Raw genomic sequence first — 16,228 nt, 5'->3', positions numbered from 1 at the left:
GAAGTAAACTGACAATTACATTTGTTTTCATGTTGAGTAAAATCTCAAATTCAGTTACTATATTGGTTTGGATCAGTTGAAAAATATATATGACAAGATGACAACATTCATTCATAACAACAGCAAATACATATAATCCGTAACCAAATACATCTATCTAGATTTAGAAATTGCAATATGGCTTAACGGTCAAGGGTTAACCCTTGCTTAATAAATCAGACTGTAATACCAGCTTTCTAGGGACACAGTCTAAATTAAAGCACTGCAAAAACGTGGATAGTTTCCTTACAAGCAAGAATGCTGAATAAAATTACATTTGAACTTACTGTACTCGTTGTCTGAAAAATATCAACAGGAAAGTATTATTTACCCAACTTTTTGGAGCGCCTGTACTACAGTTGAGATTTCTATCACCTGGCACATGCACAAATTAATTCAACCATTTTAACACCTGCAAGACTTCGGTTAGTATGCATCCATTTTATATGCCTTAGGTGACGAGCAAACAAATTGTGATAACCACACACAGAGACCTGCGTTTTGAAGTCGGCTTAGTAACACTATCAGAACCCAAAATATAAGCTTGTTTCACTCCATTGTTTGTAAACAATATAATTAAACAAACAGTGTAGGCTATATCCTCAAAACATGGTTAAAACTATCATTTTGATCTCATAGATGATCCGTCCTTGCATCCATAGCTCTGTCTATGAATTTGAGAGTGGTTACAGGCTGGTTGAGAGTGACCGCTTGTTTTAACTGCAGATTGACCCTTTAAGTTTCCGTTCTTAAGGTCGAATATACACTAATGTATGCCAAGGCATACATTGCATGTTTTGATTTGTGATGAAATATTGGTGTTAATATGTTAAACATAAATTCAAGGACGCTTTCACCTGTCAACATACTGCTTTTCCATGGCATTCTACCTTAAAACAACCACGTCACAATATTGCTTCCTTCGTCACAAAAAGGAATGGCATAGAACAGTCCCCGCCCAGCTGTAACAGACGTGCCTATTTAGATTTAAGGTTGTCTTGAACACAGCAGATTCCCTCCGCCACAAGCTTTGACAGAAGAGACAAAATGCAGCGGGCATCATTGGCATTGGTCATTTTCACCATTGCAATAATTACAATCCAATCGGTGCCCATAGAAACAAGTGGTGAAATGGTAAGCTTGCTATATGATTTCTTCTTCACTGTCTTAAAAGTTTTTGGGGAGTAACATTGTTTTTTGTGATTGCTTTTGATGAGTAGACTAACATTGGTGAGCAATCCTTTGATTCTTTGACTCTTGGATCAGAGGAACCTTTTTTAAATGTGGGACATTCATTGCAGCATTTCATTTCGTTTGCTTTGGAATAGGATGGTAACATGTAAGGGGTTTGACATGTAGGGGCACTAGCTATAGAGATTATTTAACAGTTAATCATAATCATCAAAGGGTTAAAAGCACAAAGTTACTCTGAATCCATGTCCCGCCAACGAAAAAAAATACAAAAAAGCAAGCACCTGATCATAATCAAATTGGCTGATTTTCTTATTTTCCCTATAGTCCCAAGCTTAACTTAAGATCTGTGTGTTAGTCTTTACTTTCACATGAATTATGAATTGATGTCAATGGAAGATTTGGGTCAACTTCTGAATTATACCTATAGATATAGTAAACAGTAAATGTTGGTTCACTGTACTCCGCAGATTGAGAAAATGCAACACGTCAGGATGAGCCAGTTTCGCAGGAGAAGGGGGACTGATGACCCATTCAAGAAACCCTCACGGTCCTGCTCTGGCTGCTACTCTGTCATAGGAGACCCCACTACGACATGATCATCCCGCTAGTGAGGTGAGCCATAATTTCACAGCCCATAAAGTCCTCAGTGACTGAATACCCTCAGATCAGTAGGACTACATGTACTGTAATGAAACGTAACTTAAGTTGAGCTGTTTATTAATACTATATACAACCACATTGACTCACCCTGCAGGAGCTGGTTTCACCTTTCCAGAGGACAAATCAACAAATGCAGAATCACCAGACACTCCACTCCAAAGAGCAAGAAGAAAATACTAAACCAAGGAACTATCCTCAAAGTAAATATCATCACTGGCACCCCCTGTTTTCTAAGACAAATGAATGACACTTTCATATGAATCGTGCATTGTATTGATGAACGCTGGCTGTGTCTTGTGGGAGCGCCTGTTGAAATGTCCTTTCCCCATCCTCATTTTGACTCATAAGGGCAAGAAGTACAATTTAGGCATGTCATTACCAATGACTTCAATTTAGAGCTTTACACATGCTGAGTCACAGCCTGCTTAAACCAGACTGAATGCTGTGCTAATGATTGTTTCACGTCATGTTGAGCACAAGTTTCAGTGTGGTTTAAGCAGGCCAGCTGAGTCATAGGCTGGTTGAGGCACAAGTGGTATTTTAAAAAAGGAGTCATTGAAACCATGCCACAACTCCAAAACCATATTGGCTCAGTTTGAAACCAATTCGCAGTTTTGAGACCCACCCCTTTGTATAAGCTTTGTTAATGTATCAACAAAGTAGTCTTATGTGCCATAACTGAAAGCAGTGTCCCCAAAAGGAAAATTCCAATCTAACCCCAGTCTATTTGAATAAAGAGGCCTAGTTGAAAAAAGAGGACCAGATGCTTTCTTGCAGATGTTTCAATTTTATTACACTCTTTAGTAAGAACATGGTCTCTGAAGGAAACTGCACAGATACCTTGGAGATCAACGGTGTGAGAGCTTCATGTTCATTGGTGTTATTCCAAACCCAAGGACAGTCGTTGATAACTTGAGCGCCAAAATTAAGAAGTGGCCTTGTCCCCAAATGGTCCTCAGTCTTTCCACTAGTAACTAGATGTGTTGGAACCTGATAAGACAAAAAAATGCATAATAAGTAGTTCATTATACCGGAATAGTATCGGACCCCAGTAAGACTAGCTGTCACCATTGGAGTCGGCTATTGCGGACGCTAATAAATCAAATCAAGTATAAAGGACTTGAACAATATTTAATAGATATAATTTACAAATAGTATGAAGAAAGGTGAGAATGTGTTTCTGCACTTGCAGAAATGATTTCCATCCTCAATGAACCAACAACCTACTAGTATGGTGGACCAGGAGTGACAAAAATTAAAAAAAAATAAATGTGAACATAAACCAATGATTAAATTAGAAATGCAATTGACAATTAATGCGTTAATAATGCACTTCTAAATTAATAAACAAATAATATAACATTTGAAAACTGATGAGGAAATATATACATTGATTTCTGTACATTTTCAATATTCATGTATACATTTTTCTAAAAGATTTTGTCACTCCTGGTCCTCGATAATTACAAGCAACCTAACAACAACTTACTCCTACTGGTTTCTACAAGGGTGACTAGCACTTGGAAGATGCTCCCAAAAACAGGGAACAACGTCGCACATCGCTCACATGCCAGTCAGCTTTCACATGCAGGTGTGTGAAATGTTTGAGGAAATCAAGATAATTGTCTTCTGTGTGTGGACATGCTTTAGGGAGAGATACACAGGTAACTGCCAAAATAAAGGAAACACCGACATAATGTGTTTTAATAAGGCGTTGGGCCACAGCGAGCCGTCAGAGCCCCAAGAACAGCTTCAATGCACCCTGGCATAGAGTCTACAAGCCTGGAACTCAAAAGCAAGGATTCGACACCATTCTTCCATGAGAAATTCAATAATTTGGTGTTTTGTTGATGTCAATATTCTAAACAATCAGGCTGTTCTCCCTGACGAATGCTTCACATTCAGAAAAAAGTCAGAGTTTTTAAGATATTGTTCAATTGAACTTGCCACCACAATATAGGTATTTTGAAGAGTGCCTTGCTCCTCCTCGGTTCTTGAACGGGACTGTAGTAGACTTTACCTTGAGGTGCTGGGCCGCCGTGGGGCTCCAAATGGGGAGTAAGGGGAGTTCGACTCCCTTCAGGCTCTGATGCACCTGTGCACCTGTTGAGAGGGACATCGTGTCAAAGGAGGTCATGCAATCTCACCCATTGGAATATATTGCGTGGAGTTCACCTTGATAATATAAACAGTACCGGCTCCCAAAATGAGTACTGGAACCTATTTCATTCCAAGTCAAGCACTGTTACTATAATAGCATAAACAGAAAACAAGTTTACAACCAGAGAATTATATCATTAAGAAGTCATGTGCCAATGGTATTTTGCCTGCTGGGCTATTAATCTTCTTTTTTGATATTGCCTTTGCCTCAGAGGTTATCTCTACGGTTAGCTACTCACATAGAGGGGTGGTAGCGGCTCTCCTCCCCATCCAAGATGCCGTGGTAGGTGCCGATCTCCAGCTCCAGGCGCATTTTGTTGCCCAGCAACGTCTCATAGTCACGGCGTTGCTGTTCAATGTCGCCATGGACGTCGCCCAGCTCTGACTCCAGCTTGCGAATGACGGATCCCAGGTTCTGCAACTCGATGTCATGCCAATGCTTGGCGTCGTTCAGGGAGTTCTCCAGGCCGCGCTTCTGTTGGAGCAAGTTGACACAGTTGATGCAGTTGACACCTACACACACACACACACACACACTTTGTGTTTTATTCGTTCCATTCTAACCATTCCAATTAGCCCATCCTTCCTATTTCTACCTCCACCATTCTCCACTGACATACACACTCACTATTGGTGGTGTTGGGATGTCCCCAAAAACGTTGCCCTATATAGGGACACTGTAGAGGTGACGGCTCAATACGTACCAGTGCTCTGATGGACTCGGTTTCGGCCTGCAAACTCTGGATTTTACAACCAGCATCGTTATACTCTGTCTTCAGACTCTCCAGCTCCTCCTCCTCATGACTCAGCTTACTGCCCACACTCTCCTCCTGCTGAACACACACACACACACACACACACACACACACACACACACACACACACACACACACACACACACACACACACACACACACACACACACACACACACACACACACACACACACACACACACACACACACACACACACACACACACACACGTCAAGCTATGTCAAAGAACAGGTATATTCCGTTTGCTTTGCCTGGCCCCTACTAGACACAAATCTCAAGCTGACCTTATAATAGATAAACAACTAACGACAAATGTAAATACGTTTCAACTACACATTGATCTATCAAAAGTAAATATTGATTTCTCCCCTTTTTACTCAGATGTTAAAGGTTGTAAGTGTGGGGAACTACAGTATGAACTTACCTTGTATTCCAGGTAGGCATCGGTCTCGGCACGGTTCTTCTCGATGACTGTTTCCCAGTGGGAGCGGATGTAGGCCAGTATCTGGTCCAGATTGGTCTCAATGGGAGCGTCCGGTTCGTCCACCTCACGGCCTGCCATCTGGTTGTATAGCACCCTCACGTCCTGGAGGGAGCAGAAGAACACCTGGGAAAAGGGCCTTTGTTCCACCCCAACACCTATACACCGGATTCATATAATCAATACGATTCTAATCATCTGATTTCCAATAACAACCAGCTGGATGAGGTGTGGGCTTTCACTCTGGGTTGGAGGTAAATGTTTGTCAGTGGGCAAACCCCACAAGAAAGGAATCCTATGGAAATGCTAGCAGTTAGGGTTTCTTACGTGCTCCATTTATTTCTATGCTGGGTAAATAAACTTAACGAATACACAAGAACTGTCTTGGGGATTCAACTAAGTGGGAAATTGTATTTTGTTAGATTGTATGTTGACGGGAATATCCCCTTCTCTAATATCCCACTCTAAAAACCCGACAAGGAACCCTATGACAAAGTTAGCGGTCTGCTGGTAATCTGTTTTTTTCCAGTATGTGCTCCATCCTTCATGCTTGACTCACCTCCTCGTGGTTGCGGGCCAGGTCTCGGAGCTCAGCCCTCATGCTGTCCATCTGGCTCTCCAGGTCTGACTTGGTCAGGTTGGCATCGTCAATCACCTTGTACAGAGAGCTGATCTCCTCCTCAACCGCTTTCCTGAAGGGCTGCTCATTCTCATACCTACAGGATGGAGAGAAAGTGAATCTCAAAAGACAGGGTGTTCTTCTCCATGCTCTTCTCGATTCCCCAGGTTCTGACGTTTTGGGAAGGAGGTGAGAAGAGAGGAGATGAGGAGAAAGGATGTGAGGAGAGTGTACACTCACCGGTCCTTGAAGTCCTCAGCGTTGGCCTGCACATTTTCTGTCTGCAGCATTAGCCTGGCATTGTCAAGGATGGACTCACTAACCTATGGGGGAGGTTTTGCAATATGTCAGTCTGTCCACTAGGGTGCAACAGATGCTCTGAAGTCCAATTTAGGGCGAATTTTTCGATAAATGGGTATTCTGCATGCAGGTATAATGCAAAATGACTTGTTAAAAGCATGGATGCGCCTTTACAATGTCTTATTATAAGGCGTATGGTATGTTAAGTCTCTCTATGCAGGTCATTTTCAATGGACTCAAAATAGCTGTTATTAAGCGAGGATCATTATGAGATCCTCATTATAAGACCAGACATTATAAGCAGTGGTGTAGTGGAGGGTAAACGCAGGTAGATATCATTTACACAACTTTTTTATTTTGCACGAGCGTTTACCCACCTATCGCTGAAAACTGCATACAGGGAGTGTTACTTTATACACCGCGAAAGGTGGTCAGCTTTTACCCACCTCTTTTGTTTACTCACTACATCACTGATGATAAGGGAGTCTTATGCCTGTGCCAAGTCTTGGAGTGCATTATAATGGCATCACAATGCATTGCACCTCATCAATGGAAGACTGCTATACTTCAACATCATTTCTTAATTGGAAATCCAGCCGCCATCAGACTCCCTCTCAAGGCTGGCTGGCTCTAGAGACTCCGTGGGACTCCACAGAGTCCGGAAGATTGGATGTATTTATTGTGCCCCTAGCGCATGGAATGACCTGCAGGCCACTTTGAGGCTTGACTCTCTGGTCTCGAAGGGTCAGTTTGGGACTTTGAGGAGGAATGTGGTGATGTTTTGATTGAGGTGTAATTTTATCTGTCACTTTTGAATTTGATTTGTTGTAATGTGTCATTGTAACTGTATAGTATTGTATTGAGGCTGGTCATGTTGATGTATTGTTCCCAGGGCAGCCTTATAAATGAGACCCTGGTGTTAATGGGTTTCCCCTGGTTAAATAAAGGTAAACAAATTAAAATATGCTAACAGTCTCACAGTGCAATAAACAATTGAGGATCATGAACACTGCTTCAAAGTTAGACTCCCCATTCCAAAACTGTCACTTTTAAATGAACACACTATCCAGCGCAAATCCCGCCACAATCTCCAGCTCCAATCACCCACTCAATCAGTGCTTCAACCTACTCCCATCTGGTCGGAGGCACAGAACAGCAAAATGCTGCACTGCTGCATCGGCAGGAGCTTTCTTAACTTCATTCTAGGACTTGTGAACAAACTCCCTCTCTTATTTACCTGTACCCAGTTGTCTTCCCAGTCCTTCTCTACCCCTCTCCTCCCATTCTTTCCCTTTCCCTTCTTATCAGTCTGTACCCCCTACCCATCATACTCAACCCCTCTCCTCCCTGCTCTTCCTTTCTCCCCCTTACCTATCTGTATCCTCTCTACCCATCATCCTCAACTACCTCCTTCTCTCCCCTTCCTTACCTGCCTGTAGACGTCCTCCCAGTCCTGTCTGAGGGGACCCCAGGCTCCGGCACTGGACGCCTTACGATCCAGGCAGTGTCGGATCTGCTCCTCCAGCTGCTGGTTGAGCAGCTCCAGGGCGTGCACCTTGTCCCTGTACTCCATCAGGCAGCAGTTAAGGCTCTCAGCACCCCCGGGGTGCTGCCTGCCACCAGCCCCAGCCCCATGGGGCATAACAGGCACAGCCGTGCTCCTCAGCCCCTGCAGGAACACACTGCTGATGCCCAGGGCACGCCGCGACACTCGCGTGCCCAGGCTGCAGGTGCCGCCCGTGGGGGCTGTCCCCACAAAGACGCCCCGGGGGGCTGTGGTGATGCCCGCGGTGCCAGCCCTGGTGCTGGCACTACCCAGGCGCTCTGCAGCGGAGTGCTGGCCCAAGAAGGAGGACCGACGTCTTGGCAGAGGCATGGCCCTTGTACTTGGAGAATGTGGGTATGAGACGAGAGAATGCGTGTGCGTGTCAGAAGAAGGCTAGTCACCATGCATAGACATCATTGAGTGGCTTGAGAATATGTTGGGTGGCCTGTGGTGTCAAACAGCCCGTGTCCCTGGGCGCATGGCTCTTTATTGCGGCCTGGGCTTCTGGAAAGCAGAGGGGCTTATTGTTCCCCTGTGGTGTTTGTGTTGTCATTGTGACAGTGGCCTGGTTCAGGTTGGTGTATTGGGGCTCTTTGTGTGGGTGCTGGTTGTTTGTTTTTGCTGCCTCAGCATTGGAGCCCTCTCAGGAAAACTCCATTGAGCGCTGGCTTGCGCACCCTTTCCCCAAGCACAAACTGCCACCGGTGCGTCGTCTGACTAGACAAAATCTGACTGGAGATGCTTCTACCTCCTCTTTTTGTATGTGTGCATGACTGAGTGAGTTTGTGTGTGTGTGTGTGTGTGTGCGCATTTATATGTGAGAACTTCAGGTCATGCATCACTGTAAAGAGTATGCCCAATGGCTGTAAACATGAAAGACTGGAGAAGGGGCCAGAGGAATGTTCAGTATGGCCTGTTTTTTCAAATCCAAAGTTAGGATGTGTTTGATCAAAATACAGTCAATAAAAGCCCATGGATTTATTAAATAATTGTATATTTTAAATATAAATGTTCTAATTTCTATTGTCAATAATATGAGAGCCTGGGGCCTGTTGCACAAAACTAGGATAAGGGATTAAGCCAGGATATCTTGGTGATCCTGGCTCAATTGATCCGTAATCCGGTTGCACTAAAGATGGATAGGGGGCAGGAGGATATGTTATGGTATAAATTACCATGGAGATTTATTCTGTGGAGCTAGCCTGCTCCAGACCAGGCTAAATTCCAGGATCTATTTAATCTCATCCCTAATGTCAGTCAGCAGTCACCACAAATGGAAACCAATAGTTATTTCACTGCTCACTATACATTGTTATCACATATAACTAGACCCACTGTTATTAAACATTTGTGATCATTAATTTCAATGATTTTGGATAAAAAATGATTTTTAGATGTTGCTATCATTAGATAATTTACAGTTTCCCATATACTATAAGGCTATATATAAAATGATAGAATATTAGGGCCACAGAGGGGAAAAAAAACACAAGTCATAATATTGTAACCAGTTGTTTTAAAGGAGGACAGTTAAAATGACAGATGTGGGGCATTTCGTGAAATTGTACTTCAGTATGGTTTCATAAACAAAGACATGCTGATGTGCCAGAATATTAAGTATCACATTGTCATAAGTATCAAAACTGTAAAAACAATATGTAGCTTTTCTGCAGAAAGAACCAGCCTCATAAATTTATGACTTTATCCTTTTTCTTCAGTGTGGCCCTAGTACTCTGTCATATAAACAAATACACATTCCATATGAATATAAAAACACAATGTGTAACATTATGTTCCTTTATTGAATAAGGACAAAACAAAGCAGGTAAACCATCAGCTCCTTTCGAAACTGAAGTCACAGTGACTCTACAAGATGGAAAGCACAGAATCCAAGCATATTATACAAAATGATACATACACATTCAAAGGTCTGTATATAACACACCCTGCATGTCTGCACACTAAAATAAATGCAGGACAAATCCATACACATCAACTGAACAGACAAATGAATGGATGCAGTAGCCTCCCTGCAGCCTTTTATTACACACAGTATACCGCACAAACATCATAAGAGGCCAAATTCGTCAAAAAACGAACCCAAAAAAAACCAAATTCCTCTGCCACCGCAGGACATATTTAACCAAAATTGAAAGCACACATACTAACTAAAATAATTCAACACATATTGGTCCCTCAGCAGCCGACCACTGTCGTCATCAGGGAAGATTGCCGGATTGTCCCAGTCCATGGCTGGTGGCACTCTGGGGGCCCTCTCCTTCCTCAGGCAGGCCACATTGTGGAGGACAGCACAAGCCACAGTAATATCACATGCCCTAACAGGGCTGACCCTTAATTTGTGAAGGCAGTGAAAGCGTGCCTTCAGGAGGCCAAAGGTCATTTCAACTCTGGCCCTGGTCCTGGCATGGGCATGGTTGTAGGCCTGCTGTGCTTCCTGGGGGTCTGTGAAAGGTGTCAGGAGAAAAGGCTGGCAGCCATACCCCCTGTCTCCCAGCAACACACCAGAGAATTCACCTGTCAACACAAAATCTCATCATTACTACCTCATAAACACAGTGATATTCTTGACACAGCCATGATGGTTATAAATAGGGGTTGTGTGGCTTACCTTGTGATAGGCACTGATAGATTTCAGAGGCACTGATAGATTTCAGAGGCCCGAAAGATTCTGGAGTCATGGACTGAGCCAGGCCATTTTGCCACAACATTGCTGATCACACAGTCAGCATTGCAGACCATCTGAAATCATAAGATGAGGAATATTACACCAATCAATGCACATCACTGGCAATGCAGAGTGTTCGTCAATGGACAATATCAAAAAGTTATGTTCACCTGAACATTAATGCTGTGAAAGGATTTCCTATTCACAAAATCGGCCTCATGGGCACCTGAGGGGGCTTTTATCCTTATGTGTGTGCAGTCCACTGCACCAATGACATTGGGGAAACCTGTCACACAAAGTAATGAGTATCCTACTATGTGTTAACAGTTGTCCTGTAATTTGTAGATCCTCTTACCTGCAATCCTATAGAACTCCTCTTTGATGTCACAGAGTCTTCTGTGGCCAGGGAAGGAGATGAAGACATCTGCTAATGCTTTGATAGCCAGACACACACTCCTTATTGTGCGGCAAATTGTGGCCTTGTTCAGCTGTTCTGCATCCCCCACTGAGTACAGGAAGGCTCCACTAGCAAAAAAGCGCAAGGCCACACAAACCATTTGCTCCACACTCAGTGCATGGCTCCGTGCAGTGCGGTGCTTAATCCTGGGACCCAGTAGTCTGCATAGATACCTGATGCCATCTGCAGAAAACCTGTATCTTTCATATAGATGGTCATCAGGGAAGGCCAGTGGGTCCAACCGGTCCCTGAAGACCCTTTCTCGCCTGAAGGCTCTCCTCAGCACAAGTGCTTCTTCATCCACCACATCTCGCACGAATGGGCATGCCATTGTCAGAGCAGAAAGGAACACACAATTTTGGGCCTTCATATAGGCTAGTGGCCACACCTGGTGCTGGGGGGGTGGGCAAAAGAGGGCGATGCCTTATAACGATGACTTGGTTGTACTGATTGCTGGGAAAATAAAAAAAACCTTAGAAAGATGCCACCGTCCTGTGTGCTCACAATAAGAGCTCATATGTCATGGCTCACTTGACTTTACGAGAATATACCTAATTTTTATTTTGAGCTGTGTCATCTTCTTGGAGCTGGGGGAGGAAAGAAAAATAATGATTAATACATTTGTGTTACAGTTAGCATACAGTGTACATTGAAGGCATATCTCATATCTCTCAAGTTTTTTTTATTTCAAGGTCCAGTTTCCTAATTGTCCTCTTTTTATTTCGAACTCCAGTGCAAGATTTTCCATCTTTTTCTTCTTGTACTGAATGTCTATGTCTGCCAGTTCTATTTGGCGCCGGAGGTGGTTGCCATACAACATTCTGATAGCTTGTGAGCTCTGTGAACACAATACAATTAGCGCAGCTGGAATTTGGCAGGATGTGGTGTCCTTTTATTAATACGCACTATGTTGCCAGGCTGGTTTTCCCACTGTATAGCATCTGGGTCCTGTAAAAGAAATTAGATTTTTTGATTTTGATGAGGACTCCTCACCATTGTAGAGTAAATAGTACTTTCACAGTCTTAACATGATACCTCATGCCTTCTGGAATCCAGAGAGATGGTCTCCTCCTCATCATCGTCTCCATCATGTGCTGTTGCTGCTGCACTGGGGCCTTCACCCTATCACATTTAATCGGATTCATATTGAAGCTAGTAGACAAGACATGCCAGGCCTACAGTATGCCTTTGATGGAGTACTCACTGGATCAGCATCGTCTGGTGCTTGTGCTGGTGGCTCTAACAGGAACACAGTGCTGCCAGACACTGCAAGGCAATAGGTAAACCAAAGTCAGACAGTCCAAATTGATTCAATATGAATGTGGTTGTATCCCATGTAGAGATGGAAGGACATACCTTGAATGAAGCGGGTGGCATCTTGGGAGGAACCTATGCTCGTCTCTTTCCCCCCAGGGATCCCCTCTAAGACGGGCCTGCCTTTATTTAGCTCCAAGGCCATGTCCTCTGCTGGGGTAAGGTCAGCCTTTGGTGACCCACCACCCGTGCCTTGTCTGTGGGTATTCTTTTTCACTGCTAAAACAGTACAGACAATGTGTGAGCAGGCACCTTCTGGGTACAATATATGCTTGTGCTTTGTTAAATATTAGTCAGGGACCATACCATTCTGCAGAATGTTCTTGTATTTGATTTTGACCTGCTGCCATGTCCGTTTTGGCCCGTTCATGTTTAATCTACACACACACACACACACACACACACACACACACACACACACACACACACACATTTAATGGAGTCACACTGCAAAAAATTACTTGGTATTTTTGTCTTGTTTTCAGTAAAAATATCCAAAAATGTATCATAGCTTTATACAGTGTGATGGAGTTACTTTACACAATTTCACTCATATCTGCAGTGCATTTCAATAAAAAAATTAACCGTTTCATAATTACAGTACAACTGCATTTTTGGAGATGTGAATTAAATATTTGAATTGTAATTGTGATGTTTCAGCGGAGCGGTGAGTGTGTAATTGTGCACTACTTACGCATTCAGGCGGTCTGCAATACTTTGCCACGCTTTTTCTCTTTGCTTTATCACTGTGGCGGTGTTGCCTTTCTTCTTAATTATATCTTTTACCTCCTCGTATGCCTCCATGAGGATTTGTGCTTCCGACGGGGAAAAGTACGCGGCTCTAGTTGCCATGGTAAATCAGTTAATCTGTGGCGGGGTCTATTTGAGTGAGCCGTGAGCGCGCACCTATCCAGGATTGGTTTCACCTGGCTTAATGAATCCGTGTCTGCTCATCCTGGCTTGGTCTTTGTGCAACCAATTAAGCCTGGACGCACATGTTTTGGCTTCATTGAGCTCAGCTGAGTCATTTATCCCGGATGTCTTAATTCTACTTTTGTGCAACAGGCCCCTGATTATATTCTTATTTTCAATGATAGTGTTAGAAATTGGATATGTAGACGGGCGAGTCGGTCAAGGATCGATTCAGACAAGGTGGTAAATTGTATGACAAGCTACAGTTTATTCAGAGTGAAGATATCTAGAACAGCGTAATTACGGCTCTCCCGCTGGTTCGTACGGAAACGCAGACGAAGAAGAGGCCGATACAATCAGTACACCACTTATATATAGAACAGAAAGTAGGTTGATTCTGGAAGATCGGATCTTTGGATTGGTTCAGCTGGGGTGTAGTCTGTAGTCTTCCGCCATTGGCTCAGTTGTCTGTCCGTCATCGTAGAATCCTCTTCGGGCATTCAACGTTCAGCTACAACGGAGATCATGTGTGTGTGCGCTGGTTTTGGCCATTAGTGTAATGCGGGAGCTATCCTGTAGGGGACCCCACAGGCTCTACTTTGAGTTGTAGCCCTTTATCAACAATAGTTTGGTCACCTGCATAAGAAATAGCATTTCTCTACAAAACCCTCTCTTCACGTCTCACCAGAGACGTGACACAACCTAACTGGATCCAGACACAAAGAGAAACTTCTCCCAAGGGGACTATGAAATAAGGCACAGTATTAAACAGAAATAGATATATATGTATTACATCATGTTCTCCATTCAATCCCACTATGTACTAAGTTGGCTACCAGCCACCTAGGAACTTACAACCCTCATTTAACAGAGCGGAGAACAGCTCAAAATAAAAGTAAAATGCTTGTCTACATAAGCCAACTTTTTCCCGCAGGAAAAAGTTGTGATTCCCTCTCTTCACATCTCCAAAGAGATGTGACTTAAACTAGGCAAGTCAGGCGGAATGATCCACTTGCATAACACATACATACATCCCCATAAGGCAACAGCAGATATAATGTAAATCTAATAGGCACTCTCCTCCTCATCCTCGAATTCAAGTAGGTCTTTATCCAGCAGAGGAAACATCTGGGAAGGGGAGGAAGGGTCAATGGCTCTAGAGATAACCCTAGTGGCAAGGGAACGGATGCATGGAATGCAACAGCATCCACAGAGAACTAAAATGGCAGCGAACACCGAAATGGATACCAAAATGGAGGACACCAGGGTTTTATATTTACCAAACGCACTCATCCAGGAGTCCCACATCGAGGTATCCATCCCAGAATGAGATTTCATTTTACCATTAAGCGTCCTCAAACCTTCTAGGGCCATGGTCAAGCTACCATCGGAGGCTGTGTTACTAGGGATGAAAGTGCAACACTGTTCACCAAACATAGTACAAGCTCCACCTTTCTCCGCCAGTAGCATATCTACTGCAATGCGATTCTGGAATGTCATAAGAGAAGTTGCAGCCAGGCTCTCATGCTCCATACCGTTATCACACACCTGGCTCCTGTTATCTAACAAAAGACCGCTTGTTCTCGCAACCCCACGCTCTGAATGTGCCCTCCCTTCTGTATATATATATTTTATTTTCAGCATGAGAAAGTCCCCTGGCCCTGACACTTTTAACAATGTTTCAAGTCAGCTATGTTGCATAACACTTGCATACATCAACACAAGCCAACAGCAGATAATATTCAATCATATATATGGTAATGGCTAAAATGTAAAACACAGGAACCAATAATCCCTCTTTTTCACACCCCCCAGGGTGTGAACAAAAATTCAGCAATGAATCATATAACAGTCACAGAGTTTAAAATACCTTCATGTCAAAAGAGAACAGCTCATTCAAAAACAGAACAAAAAAAAATGGTGTGAAATTTAAGTCCCCCTTTTGACACCCACAAGGGTGTCACTTAGCAAAAACAGGATAACACTTTATTGTTTATTGACATGTAAGATACCGGATAAAACTTTGGTCATGGAAAACAGAGTAAAGCAAAGCAAAGCATTATTATAAACCATCTGGTCCTCTCAGCTACTCCTATCCTGCACCAGTTGGGCTTCATGCCACCCAGGGACTCGAAACCTTAACAGGGAGAACAAACATACTGGAAAGAAAACCCATCATAAAGATGTATAACAAGGAACTGTGGTGGTGTAAGATTTATTCTACTACCTCACCCACAGCATACCATGGGTCATCCTCAGTCAGTCTCATCCTCCCCTGAAAGCATGCTTCAGTATCAGCATCTCCAACTGGAGCATCAAGCAAAGGAATCATCATGCCTGAAGCCTTCACCACATCTGTAACAGACTTCTTGAAACACTGTATGATGCAAGCAGCACAACACGTCAAATAACAAAAATACAAAAATTAGGGTCAGAAATCCAGTAACCACCATTCTAGTGTACTTACCAAAATCAGGCTCCCACCCAAGAGAACAGGCCAGACTCCTCCACCCCCACCATGGTCCTCATCTCAGCAGATAGTGCATCAAGCCCACTAAGGGCCTTAGATATACTACCATCTGGACTGGTGTTATTAGGAATATACGTGCAACATTGTTCACCGAACATCTTGCATACGCCCCCCTGACTGGCAAGAAGCATATCCAAAGCAAGTCTATTCTGTCTGGCAACCCTAGATGTGGCCTCAAACTGTTCAGACATACCAGTGAGTGCATCACGGGGGTAATTAACAAAACGCTGTTGATCATAGTAGATGTAATGAATCCATGCAGTCTGTCTTGCATCCACTATGGCTGGACCTATAATCCATCATTCCTGCCCAAGGCCTGAAGCTCATGAGGAACCCCCACCGGCACTCCCAACAGGTTAGTGTGTATGTCAACTACATCCTCTGTCCATGGAGCACTACTTCTATGTCTCCCATGGGATGGAATGTTTTCAGGTCCCCTGGATACAGAACCCAACAACTGTTCAGCAGTAACATCAACAATGGTCAGTGGAATTATCAAACTGGTCAGAGCACACGTACCTTGCCAGTCTCCTCTAAGAATGGGTCTCAGCACT

At 43.5% G+C, this 16,228-nt stretch overlaps 1 protein-coding gene and 1 long non-coding RNA gene across 3 annotated transcripts; one reads left to right on the top strand and one right to left on the bottom strand.

The window, feature by feature from the left end:
• Positions 1 to 1,034: 1,034 nt before the first annotated feature.
• LOC109874857 (uncharacterized) lies at positions 1,035 to 2,629 on the top strand. The gene is made up of 3 exons (XR_002252748.2): positions 1,035 to 1,173; positions 1,701 to 1,845; positions 1,988 to 2,629. It is a non-coding gene; the product is annotated as an uncharacterized LOC109874857 (long non-coding RNA).
• Positions 2,630 to 2,659: 30 nt separating this feature from the next.
• On the bottom strand, positions 2,660 to 8,331 carry LOC109875374 (phakinin-like). Of its 2 annotated transcripts, none has more exons than XM_031810654.1 (8): positions 7,659 to 8,331; positions 6,170 to 6,252; positions 5,870 to 6,026; positions 5,254 to 5,415; positions 4,758 to 4,886; positions 4,293 to 4,528; positions 3,914 to 3,996; positions 2,660 to 2,883 (listed from the first exon to the last, which is right to left on the bottom strand). In XM_031810654.1, the coding sequence occupies exons 1-8, from the start codon at positions 8,103 to 8,105 to the stop codon at positions 2,861 to 2,863; spliced, it is 1,320 nt and encodes a 439-aa protein (XP_031666514.1). In that variant the 5' UTR covers positions 8,106 to 8,331; the 3' UTR covers positions 2,660 to 2,860. The 2 variants fall into 2 exon arrangements, with proteins under 2 accessions (XP_031666514.1, XP_020323307.1); XM_020467718.2 differs by having other exon boundaries at positions 4,758 to 4,883; positions 7,659 to 8,255.
• Between the last annotated feature and the right edge of the window lie 7,897 nt (positions 8,332 to 16,228).

The sequence above is a fragment of the Oncorhynchus kisutch genome, linkage group LG30 (assembly GCF_002021735.2).
Source record: "Oncorhynchus kisutch isolate 150728-3 linkage group LG30, Okis_V2, whole genome shotgun sequence".
Taxonomy (NCBI): domain Eukaryota; kingdom Metazoa; phylum Chordata; class Actinopteri; order Salmoniformes; family Salmonidae; genus Oncorhynchus; species Oncorhynchus kisutch.
Note: the sequence above shows the minus strand (reverse complement) of the source record. Positions and strands in the feature narration are given on the sequence as shown.